We start from the raw sequence: 18404 nt of genomic DNA on the forward strand, positions 1-18404 counted from the left end.
AATATAGAAAAAAATCTTGAAATATTTCTGATGGCTTGGAAAAATCTTTAACAACTCATAATTCTCCTCTGGTATATTTTAAACAGCCAAAATCTTGGAATGGAATGAGAGTTGCATACTTGTTGACAGGAACGACCTTTGAAAGGCTTGGCTTGGAGAGGGCCTCAAAACCTATCCAGCTCCAACCCCCTGCCATGGGCAGGGCTGCCACCCACCAGATGTGGCTGCCCTGGGCTCCATCCAGTCTGGCCTTGGAAACCTCCAGGGATGGGGCACACATTTCTCTGGAAGCAACATGTTCCAGTGCCTCACTGTCCCCTAAGTGAAAAATCCCCCCCTTTACATTTAGGCTGCTCACCAGCCATTGCCAGGGATTGTGGATTTTGCATTTCCCTCTGCTGTGCATCAGGAAATTCCTTCTAGCCTGTTTCTCCAGACTGTCTTAGTCTCAGAATGGCAGTTCTGACACTCCCAGGTGGGGTATCCATCTGCCTCCTTCCACCTGATGTTATCTGCAAGCTTGGTAAGAGTGCCACACTCTTCAGGTCATCAAGATGCTTAGAAAATAATTTCAAGAAACAATGTATTAATATTGTCTGTTTGACCTCTATATAACTGTTTTTCAGCTGTTGAGAAACACTTGAATCCTTTTGCTCTAATTTCAGGCTATTGGGTCACAGATACTTCTCTGAATATCATGGTAATGATGCAGATTTAGCCCCTGATCCATGCTGCAACTGGGTCCTGGATTAATCTATGTAAATACTCTTCTGTGAGTTGGCACTCTGACTTCTTTCAGTTTTACCATAGTCACAGCAGTAAAATTGAGGAGAGTGCTGCAATTTCTTTAATAAGGTGCAGGAGAGGGGAACAGAAGGGAAGGACCAATTTGGTGCAGGGGGAGAGGAGAAATTACAGCTGAGAGCTGTGCATGGATGAACATTTTATATGGACTGCTCTGGTCTGGCCTCTTGTTGTGAGCTGCTGGTTTGAGGAATGGGCAAAGAGTTTAGTGGCAATAAGTGGTGTTTTGGAAAGCTCAGTTCAAAAATACTAAAGAATGTGGAAAAAAATGCAATTAAGGAAAAGAATGCACTTAGAAGGTACATCTGAAATTTAGTTTTCTGTGCCAAATTGGATTCCTGTTGCACCTACAGCTTTTTTACTAGTAAGGGTACAGCCTTCTGCCTCCTAATTTCTGAAGTGTGCTCTGGTACAGATACAGGATTGTGGAATGAATGTAGACTTATTTTACTGAGGGGAAGAAACTGCTGTTAGGATTTTTGTTTGCTTGTTTCTTTTTTGAATAGCATCCTAGAAATTCAGACTAAGGGCCGGAAGGAGAAGGAATAAAGTGAGGTACGGAGTGCTTTGGACTGCATTCTTCCAGGCAGCTAAAGGAGCCCTGCTCGGTTTTTCTGATCGTGGTCTGATAAATGGTTAGCATCAATTGCAAGAAGAGGTGATAATCTTACAGCCTTGAGACAAGGGAAAGTTGTAGGAAGGTACAGGGGAGAAGTCCAGCCCCAGCTAGTTGAGATAAGAGTGCCAGCATGATATGTGCCACCTGCACAGGTTCATCACTGATGTGACATGCTAAGAAAGATCACAGGCAACTGTCAGTGAATTTGTGCAGGAGCTTCAGCAATCTTAGTGCCCACTGATACGCAATAATATGCAACTGTATAAAGTCATTTGTATTAAAGAGAAAGAAAAATAATAAACAGGTTCTTCAAAAGCATTTTCCTCCCTTTTTATGGTTTCAGTCATGCTGAAGTGGTGACTTGAGTCACCTTGGTATTCATCACTTCATATGGATACACTGTGCACTGAGCTTATTTTTTTTTGTTTGCTTTACTCCTGCTGAGATTGGGAATTTCAGTAGCAGCATGGCTGATTAGTGCCAGGTACCTATACACGTGTAGGAGATGCAGTCTCAACTATGAATAATTCATAATTTAATTAGAAGCAAACCTTATCAAATAGCAGTTTAAAGAACAGCAGAAAGAACAGAGGAGAACAAAAGCATGGTTGTATCATGCAATTGCGGGAGCCTCCTTTTTGACCCTGTTCAGCTCAGGATTTCTTAGAAACTACAAGAAGTCATAAGTAGCCTAGGAAAGAAAGATGACACTAAGTGGGATGAGTTACTGTATAACAGTGTTCTTCATTGGAGAAGTATTTCCACAGATTGCTTCCTTTTCTTTCCCCGTTTCTCTTTTATAACATTAGTCAAATTATGCATAAACATCAGAGGCTGATACATATTCTGCATAAGATCAAAGAAACATAAGGTTTTTGTACAATTCTAGAATGCTTCTCTAAGTGAAAATCAGTTTTCTTTCCTGCTATTGTCAGTAATGAACAATGACTTCAGTTCTTGCACATTATGATGTGATATATTACTCTTTTAACAGATGTTTCACTAATATAAAAGGTACATGTGATTATATTTTAAAATGAACCATCAGTGGGAAAAAAAACAACAGCATAAAACGACACCAACATTGGAGCCATCACTATTTTGTCCATCATGAAATTTAAATAAATTAATCCAAGCTGCTGAAATCATAGACTTTTATGAAGAAACAGCATCCAGCATTTACACTAGTAATACAGAAGTAATTTTTCAGTCCATCTGTCAAAGAATCCATCTGACTTTTCCATTAGGTTTTGAAGATGATGTACCTTTGGAGAAGTACAGTGGTCTTGGGTGAAAGCTCTAAGCTTCAATTTTTATTTTTTTTTTCTGAAATCTTGGTAACAGTTGCTGAATTGTAAGATAGGGACTGTATGGAATCTATTTCCATATTACTTAGAATGCTCTTTTGTTGATTTTCTTCCTGTATATCTACACAGATGTCAGTGGAATTTGTAGCTGTCTGAAAATAGAGCATCTTCAACATAATGTCAGCTGTGTTAAATTTCATAGTGCTATACTTCAATACTACATCTGCATTTCTTTTTTTCCCTACTGATTTAGTTACCGAGAATGTGCCATTGGTTCCCCCACTAATAATTGTGAGTTGGCTGTCAGAGCAATTTGACAGCATCTGCCTTGATGCTTTCATCAAAAATGTGCTTTCAGGAAAAACTCCTAAAATGCCTACAGCATGCACTGGAATCCAGGCTTATTTGGATCTTTCTCCCCTCCCCTCAACACACACACACACCTTCTGAGTACATCATCCCAATCCCTCAGTTTTAAAAGGAAATGAAGACTTCTTTCATATATTTTTTGCTTGGTATACATCAGGCAAAAGAAGGCTGAAGTTGAGTGAATTAAACCAAAATTGAGCTAGAAGCAATCTGCTTGTCCTGCTTTGGTTGGTTTAAAGTAGAATAAATACTACTATAATGGACATGCATGACTACAAGACAAGGTTTTGACATGGAGCTGGTAATTTCATCTGGCTGTAATTAACCGGATCTTAGGCTTATGAGAATGCAAGGACAGTGTTCTTCATGAGGAGGGCTGTGAGTTGTTCACACCTTATTTGGTTTCATTTAGACATGCAAAAGTTCTCAGCTGGAATATTTTGGTGCTGGAACCAATTGTTTGCTTTTCTTATTGGTGTTGGGATTATTTAGAGGAGAAGCAGCCCACTGATATAGCCTTGATCTTAGTGATACCAGTGTTTGGAGTATGGAGGTGAGTTCTGTCTTCTTTGCAACTTCCTCTGCCATACCGCCCTGTGACTTTTACTGAATTGAACTGTGCTTAAGCAATGAAACCCAGCTCTGACTTACTGCGATGCTATAATACATTTAGGTTGTGTATTCACTTGTTCAGGGAATTCATAATTGTAGATGTGCTTTACTGTTTGGTAAAGAAAAATATGTCTAATAACTGAGTAAAAAAATTGCCACCGGGGAACCAGGAAAATTGTACAGTAATTTTCAAATGAACTCTTGATTTTGATTTTTATTTTTTTATTTCATGAAGGCATATCACAGCATCAGGGCTGGTGTTCTTATTGATTCTTATACAAAACAGTCTTATTTTTGTGTGTGCCCGTGCATTAAGCAAAACAGAGAGTAATGAAATAAGTGTAGAAAGCAACCTTACCTTCAAATTTCCTATTCAATTTAGTTAACTTTTGATTAGAATTCATGTTACAGAATTAATGGAATAATTTATCCTTTCAAAATGTGTAAAAGAATGAAGTGCTGTGCAGCTTCTGTCCCTTGGTTAACAAATGATGCCCACAGCAGCATAAGATGAATATTAGCTGGATAGTTTAATACGCTGCTAAAGAGGCTTACAAGCTACTGTGAGGAGTAGAAAATACAAGAATAGAAGCTTATCTGTAACTTAATATAACACATGTGGGAATAATACTTAGCATTTCTGTCAGGCTTTCCATATGAGAATTTTGGAGTGCTTTGCTGTACAAGTGATGAATTAATCCTCAGAATAGTTCTTAATGTTTTTATTTTCCCTCTTAGTTTCTTTTTTATATATGGAACTTGGATTTTTTTTCTGTATTTATTTATTTATTTATTTATTGTGGGATTCTGAAATGATGGAGTTTGCTTATATATCCTTTTTAAGACAGATTCATATAGAACATTTCATGATACAGTGTGCACTTTTAATATTAACAGAAAATCCTGTAAATTGGTTTGGCTGTTTTGCATCTCTAGGTATTTTCACCCCCAGACTGCTGTGTGTCCTATGCTATGGACAGTGGTTTCAGAAGCAGTTCTGAGACTGAATGGTTAAGTACTTCTGACTTCTCAGTCCTTCATTCCCGTGAGAAGGCAAATTGAAGACATGGCTTAAACTGCAAACACCTAAGTGTTCTTAAAATCTCTAACCACTGATCACTGGAAAATGGTAACTGGTGGTTCTTGTCACCATTCCATTAGCTGATACAGCAGCCTCCTTTGAGGTTTATTTGGCTGGGGGCAAATTCTATCACAAAATTCTCAGAGGAGCGCAGTCTGAATGAGGTTATAAACAACAGAAATCTGTCAAGCTCCTGATTTGCAATAATCTTTCTGCTGACAGGTAAGAAGTGGCTATATAAGAACATGAAATTTCAGTGACAGGATTTATTTTACATGTCTTGAAGCAGAAAAACAAAATTCTGTTGCCAGTATAGCAAGGGAGTATGTTAACGTCTTTCTTGTTTTGTCAGACTCACGGAAAGGTATAAACAGTACTAAGTGCGGTCAGCTTTCTTTGGATATTTGTGATTTTTTTTTGCTATTTTGTTTCTGGAAGAAGAGAGAGTTACTATAAGATGAAGAGTTTAGAATAAAAATCTTTTGGTTATAAATGCTAATTTTTAATCACAAATCAAACTCTAAAGATGATTCTACTTAAAGAAAACAGGATCTGAATATAAACTGATTTGTCAATTTCTGTATCTAGTTTCCTCTTGGTCTTCAATCAGGAAACTGAGATTTTGCTTAAAACAACAGCAAAATCCACCCAGACATGTATCATTCCTTGTACATGTCTACTCTGATAAGATTAACTACAAGTAATTAGCAAGGAAGTAATGACAGCAGAGCACCCTACATCTTTACTGAAAAATCTCATCTGTAACAAGTCTGAGCAGAACAAATAGCTATAATTACAGAGATGAGTTACGTTAAAACTATTTGTGTGTGTGTCTGTGTCTGTGTGTCTGTTTGCTTTAGTTTTCTTGGGAAATTCAAGGCAGTTATTATTAACTGAACACTTCCAGATGGAAGAGATGTTGGAACATACTACACTTACCTGCAGAGCTGCAAGAAAAGAGTGAAATGAAGAGTTTGAAGTACTATCAAAGTAATAATAGTGAATGATAACAAAAGTTAAAATGGATATGCTCTGAAACAAGAGAAACTTCTGAATGACTTCACAGTGCTGTTCATAATCCTAGAGAAAGCATTTTGTATTGAGATACACAAAACTATCCTTTTGCTTCTTGTTTTCAAAATGTAGGTTATTCAAGACAAGGTCAATAAACTCAGCAAATAGCCTGTATTTCTTTAGAGATCTAATAATATGCTCATAGCCATTACAAAGATGGTGAAGCATGGATGCAGTATTTCCACTAACTTCCAAGAAGACAGGTGCTGTTGCCAAAGATTACTCACTATGATTAACAGTGAAAAAGAGCTCATGATTTTATGAGAACTGATTGTGAGTCAGCTTAAGGAGTTCATACAGTTCTTCATAGAGAAATCCTGATTGGTGACCTTGTAATACCTTCAAAAGTACTGTTATGCTTACTAACAACAATTTCTGGAATGCTTGTGAAGTTTTTCAGCTGTATTGCAATTTGGCTACTACTTGAGAATTGTGAGAACAATTGAAAATTGGTCTTTTTCTGAGCCTTATTTAGGTGCAGTAACGGACATGGGAAGAAAGTAAGGCTTCCCAAAACTTGAGGTTTTGCCACTGGTTAATGTAATGTTGTCCTCACACGCTGGGGATGCCACATGAGATTTGCTGAGTTGGGTTCAGCAACATCACATAGCTGCCTGGGGAGGAGAGAGAAGGAAGAACAAAAGTGAGAAAACTGATGGGTTGAGGTAAAAAATGATTTAGGGGAAGGAAAGGAGATGGGCTGGGGATGAGAGATGCAAGAGTCACTTGTCATTATCTGCAAGCAGACCTGAGTGGTCTTGGGTGCGGTGGAGTCATGCTTCAGCCTGTCTAGATCAGCCATCCCACCTGCATCCCCTGCCAGTCGTGTGCCCACCCTGAACTTACTTGTGACAGGCAAGGGATAAGAGGCAAGACTGGGAAAAAGAAAAGGCCTTGATGCTGTGCATTTGCAAATCTGCAGTAGACAAAACACTGCTGTGTTATCAACATTATTTTAGGCACAAATTCAAAACAGCACCATACTATGAGGAATCTTAATGCCAGACCTAATACAGACATCACTCATGTGAGCTGACTTGTACAGTAGGAAAGTTTAAGCAGAACATGTCTAGTCATTGCTTACTAATTCTAAGGACTTTCATCATTTCCCTTACTGATGCTGTGAAAGAATTAATAAACTTTAGCTACAGCAACAGGAAGGAGAAAAGCTTTGGGGAAACTAGACTGAATGAACATATATCTCTGCTTAGGAACAGTTTAAAAAGTGAGGGTAAAAAAAAAATCCATGCAAAACATTCAGTGTAGACTGAAGAAAAAAAAAAAAAAGTGGACAAGTAAGCTATTATGTTGTTGGTTTTTTTTAAGGGCTTTTCCTGTTAAAGTTTCTCAAGGGTCTTATTCTGCTGGATGTCCAGTGCCATTTTACTCTTCTGCTTCCCTCTCTTGGGAAGTGTTGGCAAGGTTTAAATGACTCTGTTGAAGGTCAGCATGGTGCTATTTCATGTTGTGAGAATGCTTTTTCTTTAATATGGCAGTTCTAAAAGGTGCTTGAATTATTTTCCTGGAATCTTGTCTGACATCTCCATAGCTTGCATCTTAACTGCTGAAAATAGATCTTACTGTGTTCTTACTTTCATTCCACATAGTACTGCAGTAGTTTGCATCTAAATACCATTACTGTGCTGATTCAGCATCACTCATTTTCTAGCAGTGTTTCATGCTTGAGCTCTTGGGTACTCCTGTTTGAGTAGAAAGCTATTTTGCACATTTCAAGTGTCTTATATGTCTTTCTTAGGCATGATGTTGCAGTGTTTTGGAAAATGGCTGTAGCTAAAATAAAAACAAATGGGAATTTGTGATCAATGATCATAATCCTTTGTTTGGCCAGCATTCCAGCTGCTGTTATAAAGGCTTTTGTTTCTGCTTTGGGGGAACAAACTTGTTAGGTTTTTGTTTGTTTCTGTTGTTTTGTTCTGTGTTTTTATGGTTGGTTGTTTTGCTGTGAGGGTTTTTTTGTTTGTTTCTTTGGTTGTTTTTTTTGTTTTTAATTATGTTCTTCCAGATCTAGAAGAATTGTAAAATTATCTTTCTTTAGCTTTAAAAGAAGCATTTTGGGAAAAAAAAATTCACAGATCCCTTCATAAATACTGTCACACTCTTACTTTTTTCTTCCAGATCTTTGCTGATACCAATGATAATAGTGTAGTAGCACACACAGGTATTCTCCAACAGAAATGAGATGATATTTTAATATTTTCTAACTTTCTGAGTAAAAATTCTTGCACCATTTTGTTCTGAAGATGTAGAAGCAGCCAGCTTACTAAAAAGAGGAATGCTACGTACCAAGCACTCAGCTGCAGCTTCTTCTTCTAAATGGCCAATGGGATCTTACAGCTCAGAAGGGGATCTTACAGATGTAGACTTAGGGTTTCTCAGTGAGCTGTCGGGCTCGTCTAGATTTTTAGGTTCAGTGAATATGTCTTAGCAAAGCTAGAAGAACTGAGGAAAATACATCCATGCAAATGTAATTCTGCCTACTTACATCCTGGAGGATTAATAAGGACTTATTTGAAAGCACTCAAGTGAAATCATTTCATTAGTTACCCTGTAGGGAAGTTTGAGAGTATCTGGAATCATCTGGCCAAGGTCTGTGATGGATGTTCTTCATCATTAGGAACTTCTTGTTACATAGATGCTCTCAGTAAAGGTGAGATTTATTTAAAATTTCAGGTGCTCAACAGCACTTATTCAAGGAGTCAGAAGAAGGGTCTTGGTGACAGGAAAAGCAAACAAACAAACTAAAAGTCTGCAGATGCTGCTTTGGGGATGTCTCATGCAAACAGGAAGGTGAATACTGCAAGGATGGCTGAATTTCTCCAAACAACTGTTAAAATGTATTTCTAAGCTTCCAGTGCTACGAGTCCAACCTAATCAAAGACGTAATTAGCTTTGATCTATGTAAATTGCTACACAGTGTTTTAGAAACGTTTCGTTCTTAAGTATAAAATAAATCTATTAACAGATAGCAGATTCTTGTTTGTAGGAATCTTGATTCCTCCAGGGTGAAGGTGTATGAAGCCCTTCTGGTGTACCAAATTCTAGAAATTGAGACTTGTATGCTAAGTTAGAAGCACAAACTGTGACACTGGTCCAGCAGTGCAAAGGGCTGTTGGTGGTGGTTGTTTGCGTGTCTTCAGGACTGCTGTTTATCTGTGTGCTCTTTGCACAGTAACACTGAGTCCCAGTAACTTTCTCCTACATAGGCACATGCTTGTGTCTGGTTGCTAGTGGTTACATTTCTGTCTAGTATTCTGAGTAGTTACCTTCTGCAAAATGGGAGGACTTTCAGAAATAAGAGTATTTCATTAAAATCTACGAATAACTGTTGTTAGAAGGTAGGGTCCACTGTATGGTTTATCTTCCAATCTTACTATCTGTGCTTGGACTGGATCTTAGTAGTCCTTTCTAACCTTTATGATTTTCTGGTTGACCAACAGAAAATGGATTCTAGAAAGAGCACACATTTGCATTTACAGTGCAATATGATCAAAATGTAAATCAGTTGGAAAAGCTAAAGGCAACAGAGAGAACATCTTGTAGCGTCATGCACTTTGTTTGTGAGTGTTTTGGCTAAACTAGGTTTGGAACTGTTCCTGTCTTTCCTGCTTGGTTGCTCTGATACTCTTGGCGATGGGACAGGACAACACTTATTCTCAAAACAGAAATTTGCAGAAGTTTCTGATCCCTGAACTGATTTGGTGTGGTGATGGGTAACCACCACCTCTTCTGCAACAGAAGGAATGTGCTAGGATTAAAATGATGGAAAAGATCACTGGCTTGTACAGTTAGAATTAAATTTGTTAGAATTTGTTAGAATTAAATCTTCAGTCACTTTCAGATCATTTAATTACAAATTTGATATAAATAAGTATACCATTAATTGTGGTGTTCCTAGATTAAACAAACTAAGAGAACTCCAGTGCGATTTTATGAGAAACTAAACTTTGACAAAATATCAGGTTCAGGGCAGATCAGGATTTAGCTTGTTGAAATCTCTGAGAATTTGTTTTCTTCTTATATAAAGCTGAGCATGCAGGACTTGCACATGACTGCAGAGAAGAATAAATCTTTCTAATATAACATGTAAAATTACTGGAAAAAATTAATTGGTAAATTAGAAAACAGACATATACTTCCCTTTTATCAGGAGCTGGGATTGCCACACAGACACAAAGCCTGTGATGTGGCTGCCTGTTGCCATGTCTGTGCTGGGATAAAATGCCTGGTCCAGAGGAAAGCTGAGTGAGGGACATGGCTCCTGCCAGCTGGTGCATCCCTGCCGCCTGCAGGCATTCCCACACAGCCTCTTACTGCCTTCCAGCTGAGATCTGACACCAGGCACACTTTCTGGTTGAAAATGCTCATATAGTAAATGTTGACTCCAATTTTTTCATTTGTGAACTTGACCCAGTAGATGCTCTATGATAAATTAGCATTCCTGAATTCTCCTGCGGGATAGATGCACTTTTACACTTCTATAAATAGCGAACAGTATTTTTTCCCCCCACAGGCTTAGCAGTACTCTAGAAAATCTGTTGTCATTTATTATGGCCTGGCCTAATGTGGGTTTTTAATTGACATGATTTCTCTATGTAATTTGAGCAACGGAAAGAGGAAGAAAGAAAGCTGAAGATTACTATTATCAGTGTGTCCTAAGGCTGTTGCTTTTAAATGTAGGATTATAACTGCTGTTTAACAGAATTATCCTTGGCATGCATGGCCTCAGGAAGAGGTCTGAAAGCAAGGGCAGAGCAGTGCTGTCAGCTGACAGCCTGAAGCAGTGTCTTTGAAAAGGTCTGAAACCATCACTTCTTGTTTGGAAGATGACCTCTGGCTTTCCTAGCTCAGTTCTGCTTTGTGGAAACAGGGAGGAGAGGCTTCGTAGTTGCATAGTCTCTCCTGCTCTTACATAAATTCAGGTTGCTGCTGTGACCCTTGAAAAAGACTCTTCCTAAGCAAGTGCTAAAGCGGATGCTGGCCAAGAGAGATATTGGACCTGCTGGAATAACAGGACAAATCCTGGCTGCATACACCAGCCCACTAGGGAGCTGTGGGCTAGCTCTTGGTTGATCATGGTAGCAGAGAGCAAATAGTGGGTCTGCTGCCAGTTTCTGACATGAATGTCTTTGGCTCTTATTGCAGAGCTTTGTGCTGAATTCTCTGAGGGAGTTTTCCAATGCACTATTTATTTGTGGTGCAACTCTGTATGGCAAACATGTCTTTATAGCCATGCTTAGTTGTAAAAGTTGTTGGTTGGTTGGGCAAAATGGCATATCAGAGTAGCTATGGAGGCATTCAGTAGCACTTACAGTCGTAGAAGATTTATGTCATTATAACCTCAAGACCTCTCCTAGATGTCTTGCCTGCCCCATTCTAGCTTCATTCTGTGCTAAGTTTGCATCAGTGAGTTTTATGCAAGAAAGTGTCTGCCAGACTAAAAGCTCCTGTGAATTGCTCTTAATTTTGACCATAAAAATTTCTGCTCTAGAATGAACAACAACAAAATGTTGCCGTCAGTTCAAGAGATGTATGCTTAAGGGAAAGAAAATCATACTTGAATTACTTTATAACATAAATTCATTTATTAAATATTCTTAATTATAAGCATGCAAATATCAGTGACAGGTGGATCTGGCGGACAGAGCTCTTATAGTAACTACACTGTTAGCATCCAGAGAGCAGTGCTATTGTGTAAAATATTTCACAGTTCTAATGCATAGAACATGAATTTAATGAAGCATTAAATTAAATATTTTTAATGTTGAGAATATTTTTAAGTCAGTATTTGCTGTGGCTTCTTGCAAAATCAACATTATAATCCTGCTTTTGTTTCCCTACAGATGATGAAATATGCCTGGGATAATTATAAGCGTTATGCATGGGGATTAAATGAACTGAAGCCCATATCTAAGCAAGGACATTCAAGCAATTTATTTGGTGAGTACAGTGTATTTTTGTGCTCAGTGACGTTAGCATAAAATACCAAATCAGCTGAAAAGATTATAGGTGATAAACACGTGTTCTTTCTAGCCTTTGTGATGCAGTGTGGTGTTTCTTCCTTATGTATAGAAAATAACTATTAATGAAGGTGATGCGATGACTTATAGATTTCCTTTTGAATGAGAATAAATGAAGTATATGTCATAGTTTTGTTACATTAAATACTTAGAACTTTTCATATAATGTGGAACTCATTGACACTGGAGTCCATAAGGATGAAACAAAAAATATAAGTTGGGACAGGTTCAAGAAGGATCTTGTACAAGAAATCAGTGCTATTACTAGATATTCTCTGCAGCCATGAAGGTAATTGAAGCTCTTTGTGGTTCTCTGGAGTTTATTCCTAACACTTGAAGAAACTTGCTAATCTGTATCGGTCAGGCTCCTTTAGCAGGCTGTTTTTCTTTCATGAATATAACCATTATTTGGACCTCTAAACGTTACACAAGAGATGTTTAAATAACACCCAAGTTGTTATCAGTTTAGAACAGATATGGGGCTGAAAAGCTCCAGCAGGAAAAGCACACTGCAGAAATCCAGTGTAATGAGGCAAGACATTTTACTGTACAAGTGGGACAGACGTTTGGATAAACAGCGATTGAAGGGCAGCAGCGTTCTATGAAAGTGTGAGAAAGCAGTCCAGCAAATTATCATCTTTGGTCTTATGAAAAAATATCAGTCAAACTGTTTGATAGCAATCTTCGTATTCAAATAAATTCTGTTTTCCAAACAGAAAGCTGAAAAAATGAACTAATTTCTGTAGCTGAGAAAAAGTCAGTATATTATGTTGATTTTAACAGGAACTTATTTGGTCGACTGTGTGGAAAAGATAGCTTCAAGTGGGAACAGTTCCTAAAACAGCTTAAATAGAGCACTTATCAAATTCTCAACTATATTTAGAAGTTGCTAAGAGACAGCAGTTGTGATCATGAAAATAATTGTGAAAATACAGCATCTACACTGATATTGCTGCACTCCTTGTCTACCCAAGATGATATCCGAAAAAGTTACTAGATAATTATTAAACAGTTAACTGTTCAATTTTAAATATTAACTGGTTGATTGAAACCAAAGTAGTTTAGGGTTCTGTTTTCATAGTCAAAACTACATTTTTTTATTACCTTCCTTTAGATCATAGATAGTTTTGCAGTTTAATATCAGATATCAGTAACTGTTTAATGCAATCCTGTTTGCTTTGTTTTCTTGGAAGAAAACAGAGTGGTACATAAATGTCTAGAAAATTAAAATGTTTAGTCTAGTTTAATTGGCATCAGAAGAAGGATAACATTTAAACTGATTTGAGTTTGTAATGGTGCCTCATGGATTTTCAGAAAAAGCAACAAGTATATTGACTTGTGAATTTTTTAATCAGAAGTACTGCAGAGACTGCACAAGAGTGAGTCTTCAAGGCACTGTTTTAGTGTGTAATATGAAAGTGTTGGATTTGAAAATAATATTAAATTTAGAGGAATAAGAGCCAGAGTTAGTCTAATTACAGATCTCTGACTCATCATGGCCTTCTGGAATAAGAACTTATTACTGAGGGAATTTCCTTAAAAATGTCTTTACTCTTACTCCTCTTACTCTGATATTGGTGGCAAATCAGAAGTACTTATTCCCTTTCTGATTAATTGCTTTATGAAATACTGAAGAGCAGCATATCTGCAAAGTCATTCTAGCTCATAAACTATCCTTTCTTGGGTCTGTATTCTTGTTTTGATTTTTTTTTTTTTTTTTTTTTTTTTTTTTTCCAGAAGCAAATCCTTGTCAAATCACTACATCTGTTCTGTACCTTCATGTACATGTACTCTACTAAGGGCTTTTCCATTTTCGTAAAGGAATAAAAGGAACAAATACCTCACTATGGGTATCAGCAGGTTCCAGTGCTGTGGTTCACTGATGCTTAATGTTGTGTAGGCTACAAATAGCATAGTTCTGACACAGAAGGGGAGAGAGAGCTATTTTCCAATGATGTTGCTTCTAAGCTTTTGGAGGTACAGTGGAATGATGAGGCATTTTGTTAGATAATCATGGCTGTTGTCTTGAAGGCTCTGAAACATAAAAATAACATGAGTATTTAACAGGCATAATTGTACATATATGTGACTGTTAGTCAATACCATCGAATTTGGCAACTTGTTGTCTGTTGTTTGGCAACATGTGAAGTGATACTATTGTTAGGCTAGGAGGAAGAGGAATATTTCCAGTGGGATCATGACAGGAGAAAGCTGGGTAGAAGCCCAGATAGTTCTGACCTCCAGGTCAGATTTTGATCTTGCTTATATTCTGTAAGCAGTGTAAGGGGAGAATGGAGGTTGTATTCAATAAGCTTGAGGAAGTCTTCAGATTGGAAGACATTCAGGTGAGAGGAAGTGAGTTGTATTCCTAATATGGTTATATGCACACTCAAAATAACTTATCTTTTAAGGAACAGCTTAAACATTTATTGAGCCAAAATATTTTTATTTCAAGATCAAGCCAAAGCCTCAAACTTGCCTCTGACCATTGAAAGTCTTTTTAGCATGTCCACATAATGTTTTGTTTTCCTTTTAACTGCCACTTCAGCTTTTACCATGTTATCTTGGCAAGTAACTAACATTATTGCAGGGTTTTTTAATTGTTTACACCAACGATAAAGGATTCAGTTAAAATAATAAGGCAGAAACAAACTGACAGCAATTGTCTCAGTAGTGTTCAAAATAGTTTAATTCCATGAAGTTAAGTGTACAGATGCTTCTAGACTGATCAAGTAATTCAGAATGACTGGATGAGTTTTGTGCTTGTCTTCTACACTGGTATGATGTTTGTTACTTGTACTAATGGTTCTTTATAAAGTATATTTTTTTCTTTATGAATCTTTATAAATTGTAATTATTTTAGTTATTTTAATGTAGCCCCTATCCAAATATCCCTTTTCACGTTTCCAATGTTAATGACCTTTTTAAATACTCTTCCAGTAATGCCATGGCTGTGCTCCCAAGTTACTTACTGCAGCCCTGGAAAAATCAAGTGAACAGAGTGACAGTTCAGCAAGGGTAACAAGTTACCCAAGGTATTTAATGCAGTGGGAAACTGCAGGCAATTCTGTGAACCCAGAGGGATTCCTTGAGAGGTGATAATTGTACTTTAAAATAGCAAATGGGATATAGATACCTAGATTTGAACCAATACATAAGTGGCATGGGAGATATGAATCTAGTTAAGCTCAAAATAGGTAGTAAAGATTGGAAATTTTTTTTTTTTTTTTTTTTTTTTTGTATAATATATGGAGGCCCATTAAAAGTGACTCACTTGATGGAGTGAACAAGGATTTGTTTCTTGTAGAGAATGCTATCCTTTGTGTAGGGTTAAAGTATCAAATCAAAAGGTGACGTGTTCAAAACAAGTGAAAGAAGAGGGTTTGTTACAAAATGTGTGGCTGAGCTGCATGAGTGCCAGAAGCATTGCAGATGCCAATGGCTTCCATGGAAAATAGATGAAACAATGGAGGATATATTCCAAGAGCAATTAAATAGATAGCAGACCTGTATCTAGAATGCATAAACCTACAAAATACTGGACATAGAAGAGCATTCTAGAAATACTACTGCATTGTTTCATGTTGCGCACATGAGAAGCCAGGTTTGTGGAAATATATGTAGGCTTTTTCTCCCCATTCTTGCCAGCTGGTAACAGTGACTGCAATTGGAACTGTTGCTAGGGGATTGCCAGTATCTGAGTAAGTTTCATGTTTTGGCACGTTACGTTTTAATAATCTTGCCTGACAATTCAAATTTCCTTTATCTAAAGAAAATCACTTCTTAAAAATCTAAGTCAGCTTTTGAAATAGTGCTTTAAGAAACATACACATTTAGTAAAAATGTTAATTTTGTCATATCTGTTTGTATTTTTTTAAAAACATTGAGAATAATGTAATTTAAATTTTATTGTACACTGTGTATGTGTATACAGTTGGAAAGAATTAGATGCTTCATTGATTTTTTTTCTTGTATTTAATGTTGCAAAATATCCAATCTTATTTCTTTTGTCAAGCAAATCTAAATGGCTTTTAATGTCTAGATTAATAAAAAAGCTGTGATTTCTATATTTTTTGGCTGGAATTGTAAGTATAAATTGACAAATAGAAGGAAGAAAACAGCAGAAAGCATCTGCTTTGTCTGAGTTTCTTCAACTTACAATAAAGTGGTTAAACAATTTTGCCTCGGTGGCTGTGAAAACAGTGACAGGTCTGAAAGATCGAGGTGGGGCTCAGTGCAAATTCAACATAGCTATGTATAATTCTTTTTTTCTTTTTCACAGTAGTACAAAGTAGCCATTGAAAGAGTCCTTCTGATAGTAATAGAAGAAAATTGCTCTTGCCCTTTACTTGTATGTGCTGAATTTCCGTCCCATTTAAAATATATATGTATGTATGTGTGTACGTGTGTGTGTGTGTGTGTCACATACTAATTTTCATGTTTCAACTCAGAAACACAAAAATGTCACTTTTTCTGGAAGAGAAAACAATGTTCTACTCATCTTCTATGTGTATGTAAGAACAAGAAGTTCTAGTTTATTATGCCTATTGGTTAGTGAATTATTACAAGAGAGGAAACTGACATATATAACGACAGGAGGTCATTTCACAGTTAATTCTTCCAAATTTTGCTGTATGTTTTTCCTCAGTTTTCTTCCATTACAAGTATGATACTAAGTCAGAAGAAGAAAAGCAGTTGATTTCAAGAAGGATAAGGCAAAAGCAATATCTTGGTGTAGTTTCCATTCTTTTATAGGAAATGCATTATGACAGATTTCCAAAACTAGCCCATATAGTGTTTTCTTTGACATGCTTGCAAATTACAATTTTTTATCTGATTCATAAAAATGCATGCAAATCTGTATATATGTGTGTATATGTATTAAAGTATATTTGACAGCAAGGAATGTGGATATTCTGGAGAATGATAACTTCATATTCAGGGACTGGGAGGAAAATTGTAAACAAGATATTAAATGCACCAACGTGCATACAGTCAGGCTGCCAGGATCAATGCTATATTAGATTCTCCTGGGGGGAAAAAAAAAAGAAAAAAAAAAAAGGGGAAAAAAAAAAAAAAGCCTTGTCTAAAAGCCTGAGACAAATAAGTTTCTCGGCCTAGCCTTCAAACAGCTTGGCCATGTGCCGGTTGAGTTTCTTAAACCATATGGCCACATACGCTCTGTCACAGAGCCGTTCTAATAAGCTTGTCTTCCAAGGACAGCAGTTCTCCCTGCACTATCTCCCTGGAAACTTATATGAAATTATTCATCCTGTGACCACACTTTTTTTTTTTTTTAATTCTTCTCTGCTCACCTAGTCCAGAGGCATTACTCCATTCTCTAATATATTCCAGTTTTCTTATTTGTGTGTGTGGAGTCACTAAATATGTATAGTCTTTGCAGTAAGGTTCTTGAGCATGTTCTCAAGCAGTTTTCTGTATTTATTTCCTCATGAGCTCAGTAAAAGTGTAAGTTTCTTGAACATGTTTAAGGGAGTCAATTTCCTTTATTATGAGAGAAGGGCAGCCAGGTTCCAAGCAAGCCCTGAGAAGACAGCATTCACTTGTTACCAGAGTGTGCCGCAGTTTTATTACTGGAGTATCTGGGAGAAAACATAGATGACTTTTTTTACAGTAGGAAAGGGTCATTCCAGAAACAATGATAGATGGTATAAGCAATCAGTAACTGCTAAAACAGATAAATTGTATATTTTTATTACAAATATGAAGTGATTTATGATGATCACAGAATCATAGAATGTCTTAGGTTAGGAAGGGACCTTACAAATCATCTAGTCCCAGCCCCCTTGCCATGCTCACAGTTGCTACTTACTTGATCAGGCTGCCACTGCCAAGTGTTACCTATTATTATATTTCTAAGAGGTTAAAAATGGAATCCTATCTGCAATCTCAAGTTGAGAAAGTGATGTCAGTCCTGTGATATAGAGGTCTCCAATCATTCCTCCATTTCATGAGGAAGGAGAATACTACCACAATGTGGTGAACACAAAAGAATTCAATAAAATGATTGACTTGTAAGTCAAATATGAATAATTCAATCCTGATGTGTGGCAAAAGTTTACAAGACCAACTTTACTTTTTTCTCAAGCATCTCAGGATTATATTCAAATTCTGTGAAGTTCTTTGCAGCTACTCTTTTGTTATTTACCAAGGGATATCTATTCCTGATTGAGTAATCAATTATCCACCTGAGTCATTAGCTTTGTTGGAGAAAGAGGGATTAGGTCTAATGACTTCCTCTGGTTTTGCAACCAAAATTATTTTGTAGGGAAAGATAGTTACTTCTTTGTCTAGGGTCTTCTCCAAAGATTATCCTAATAGTAGTTTGCATTAATTATGAAGATTGCTGAAGCCAAATACATAAATTCTGAATTGAATAAATTGGCCCAAACTGAATTTTTTACAGTCTTCAGTAAATGGGAATCAAAAGTCTTTCTAGACAAAATGCTGTTTTGAGAAGGTTGTAATAAATTTCAAGG

At 36.9% G+C, this 18404-nt stretch overlaps 1 protein-coding gene across 1 annotated transcript in view; it reads left to right on the top strand.

Moving 5' to 3' along the window:
* Positions 1-18404, top strand: part of MAN1A1 (mannosidase alpha class 1A member 1) — a 129776-nt gene that overhangs the window by 21049 nt on the left and 90323 nt on the right. Inside the window, exon 2 of the mRNA XM_015858710.2 lies at positions 11728-11824. Coding sequence (XP_015714196.1) covers positions 11728-11824 — 97 coding nt within the window. The remainder of the gene's footprint in view (positions 1-11727; positions 11825-18404) is intronic.

Source organism: Coturnix japonica, chromosome 3, assembly GCF_001577835.2.
Source record: "Coturnix japonica isolate 7356 chromosome 3, Coturnix japonica 2.1, whole genome shotgun sequence".
Taxonomy (NCBI): Eukaryota; Metazoa; Chordata; class Aves; order Galliformes; family Phasianidae; genus Coturnix; species Coturnix japonica.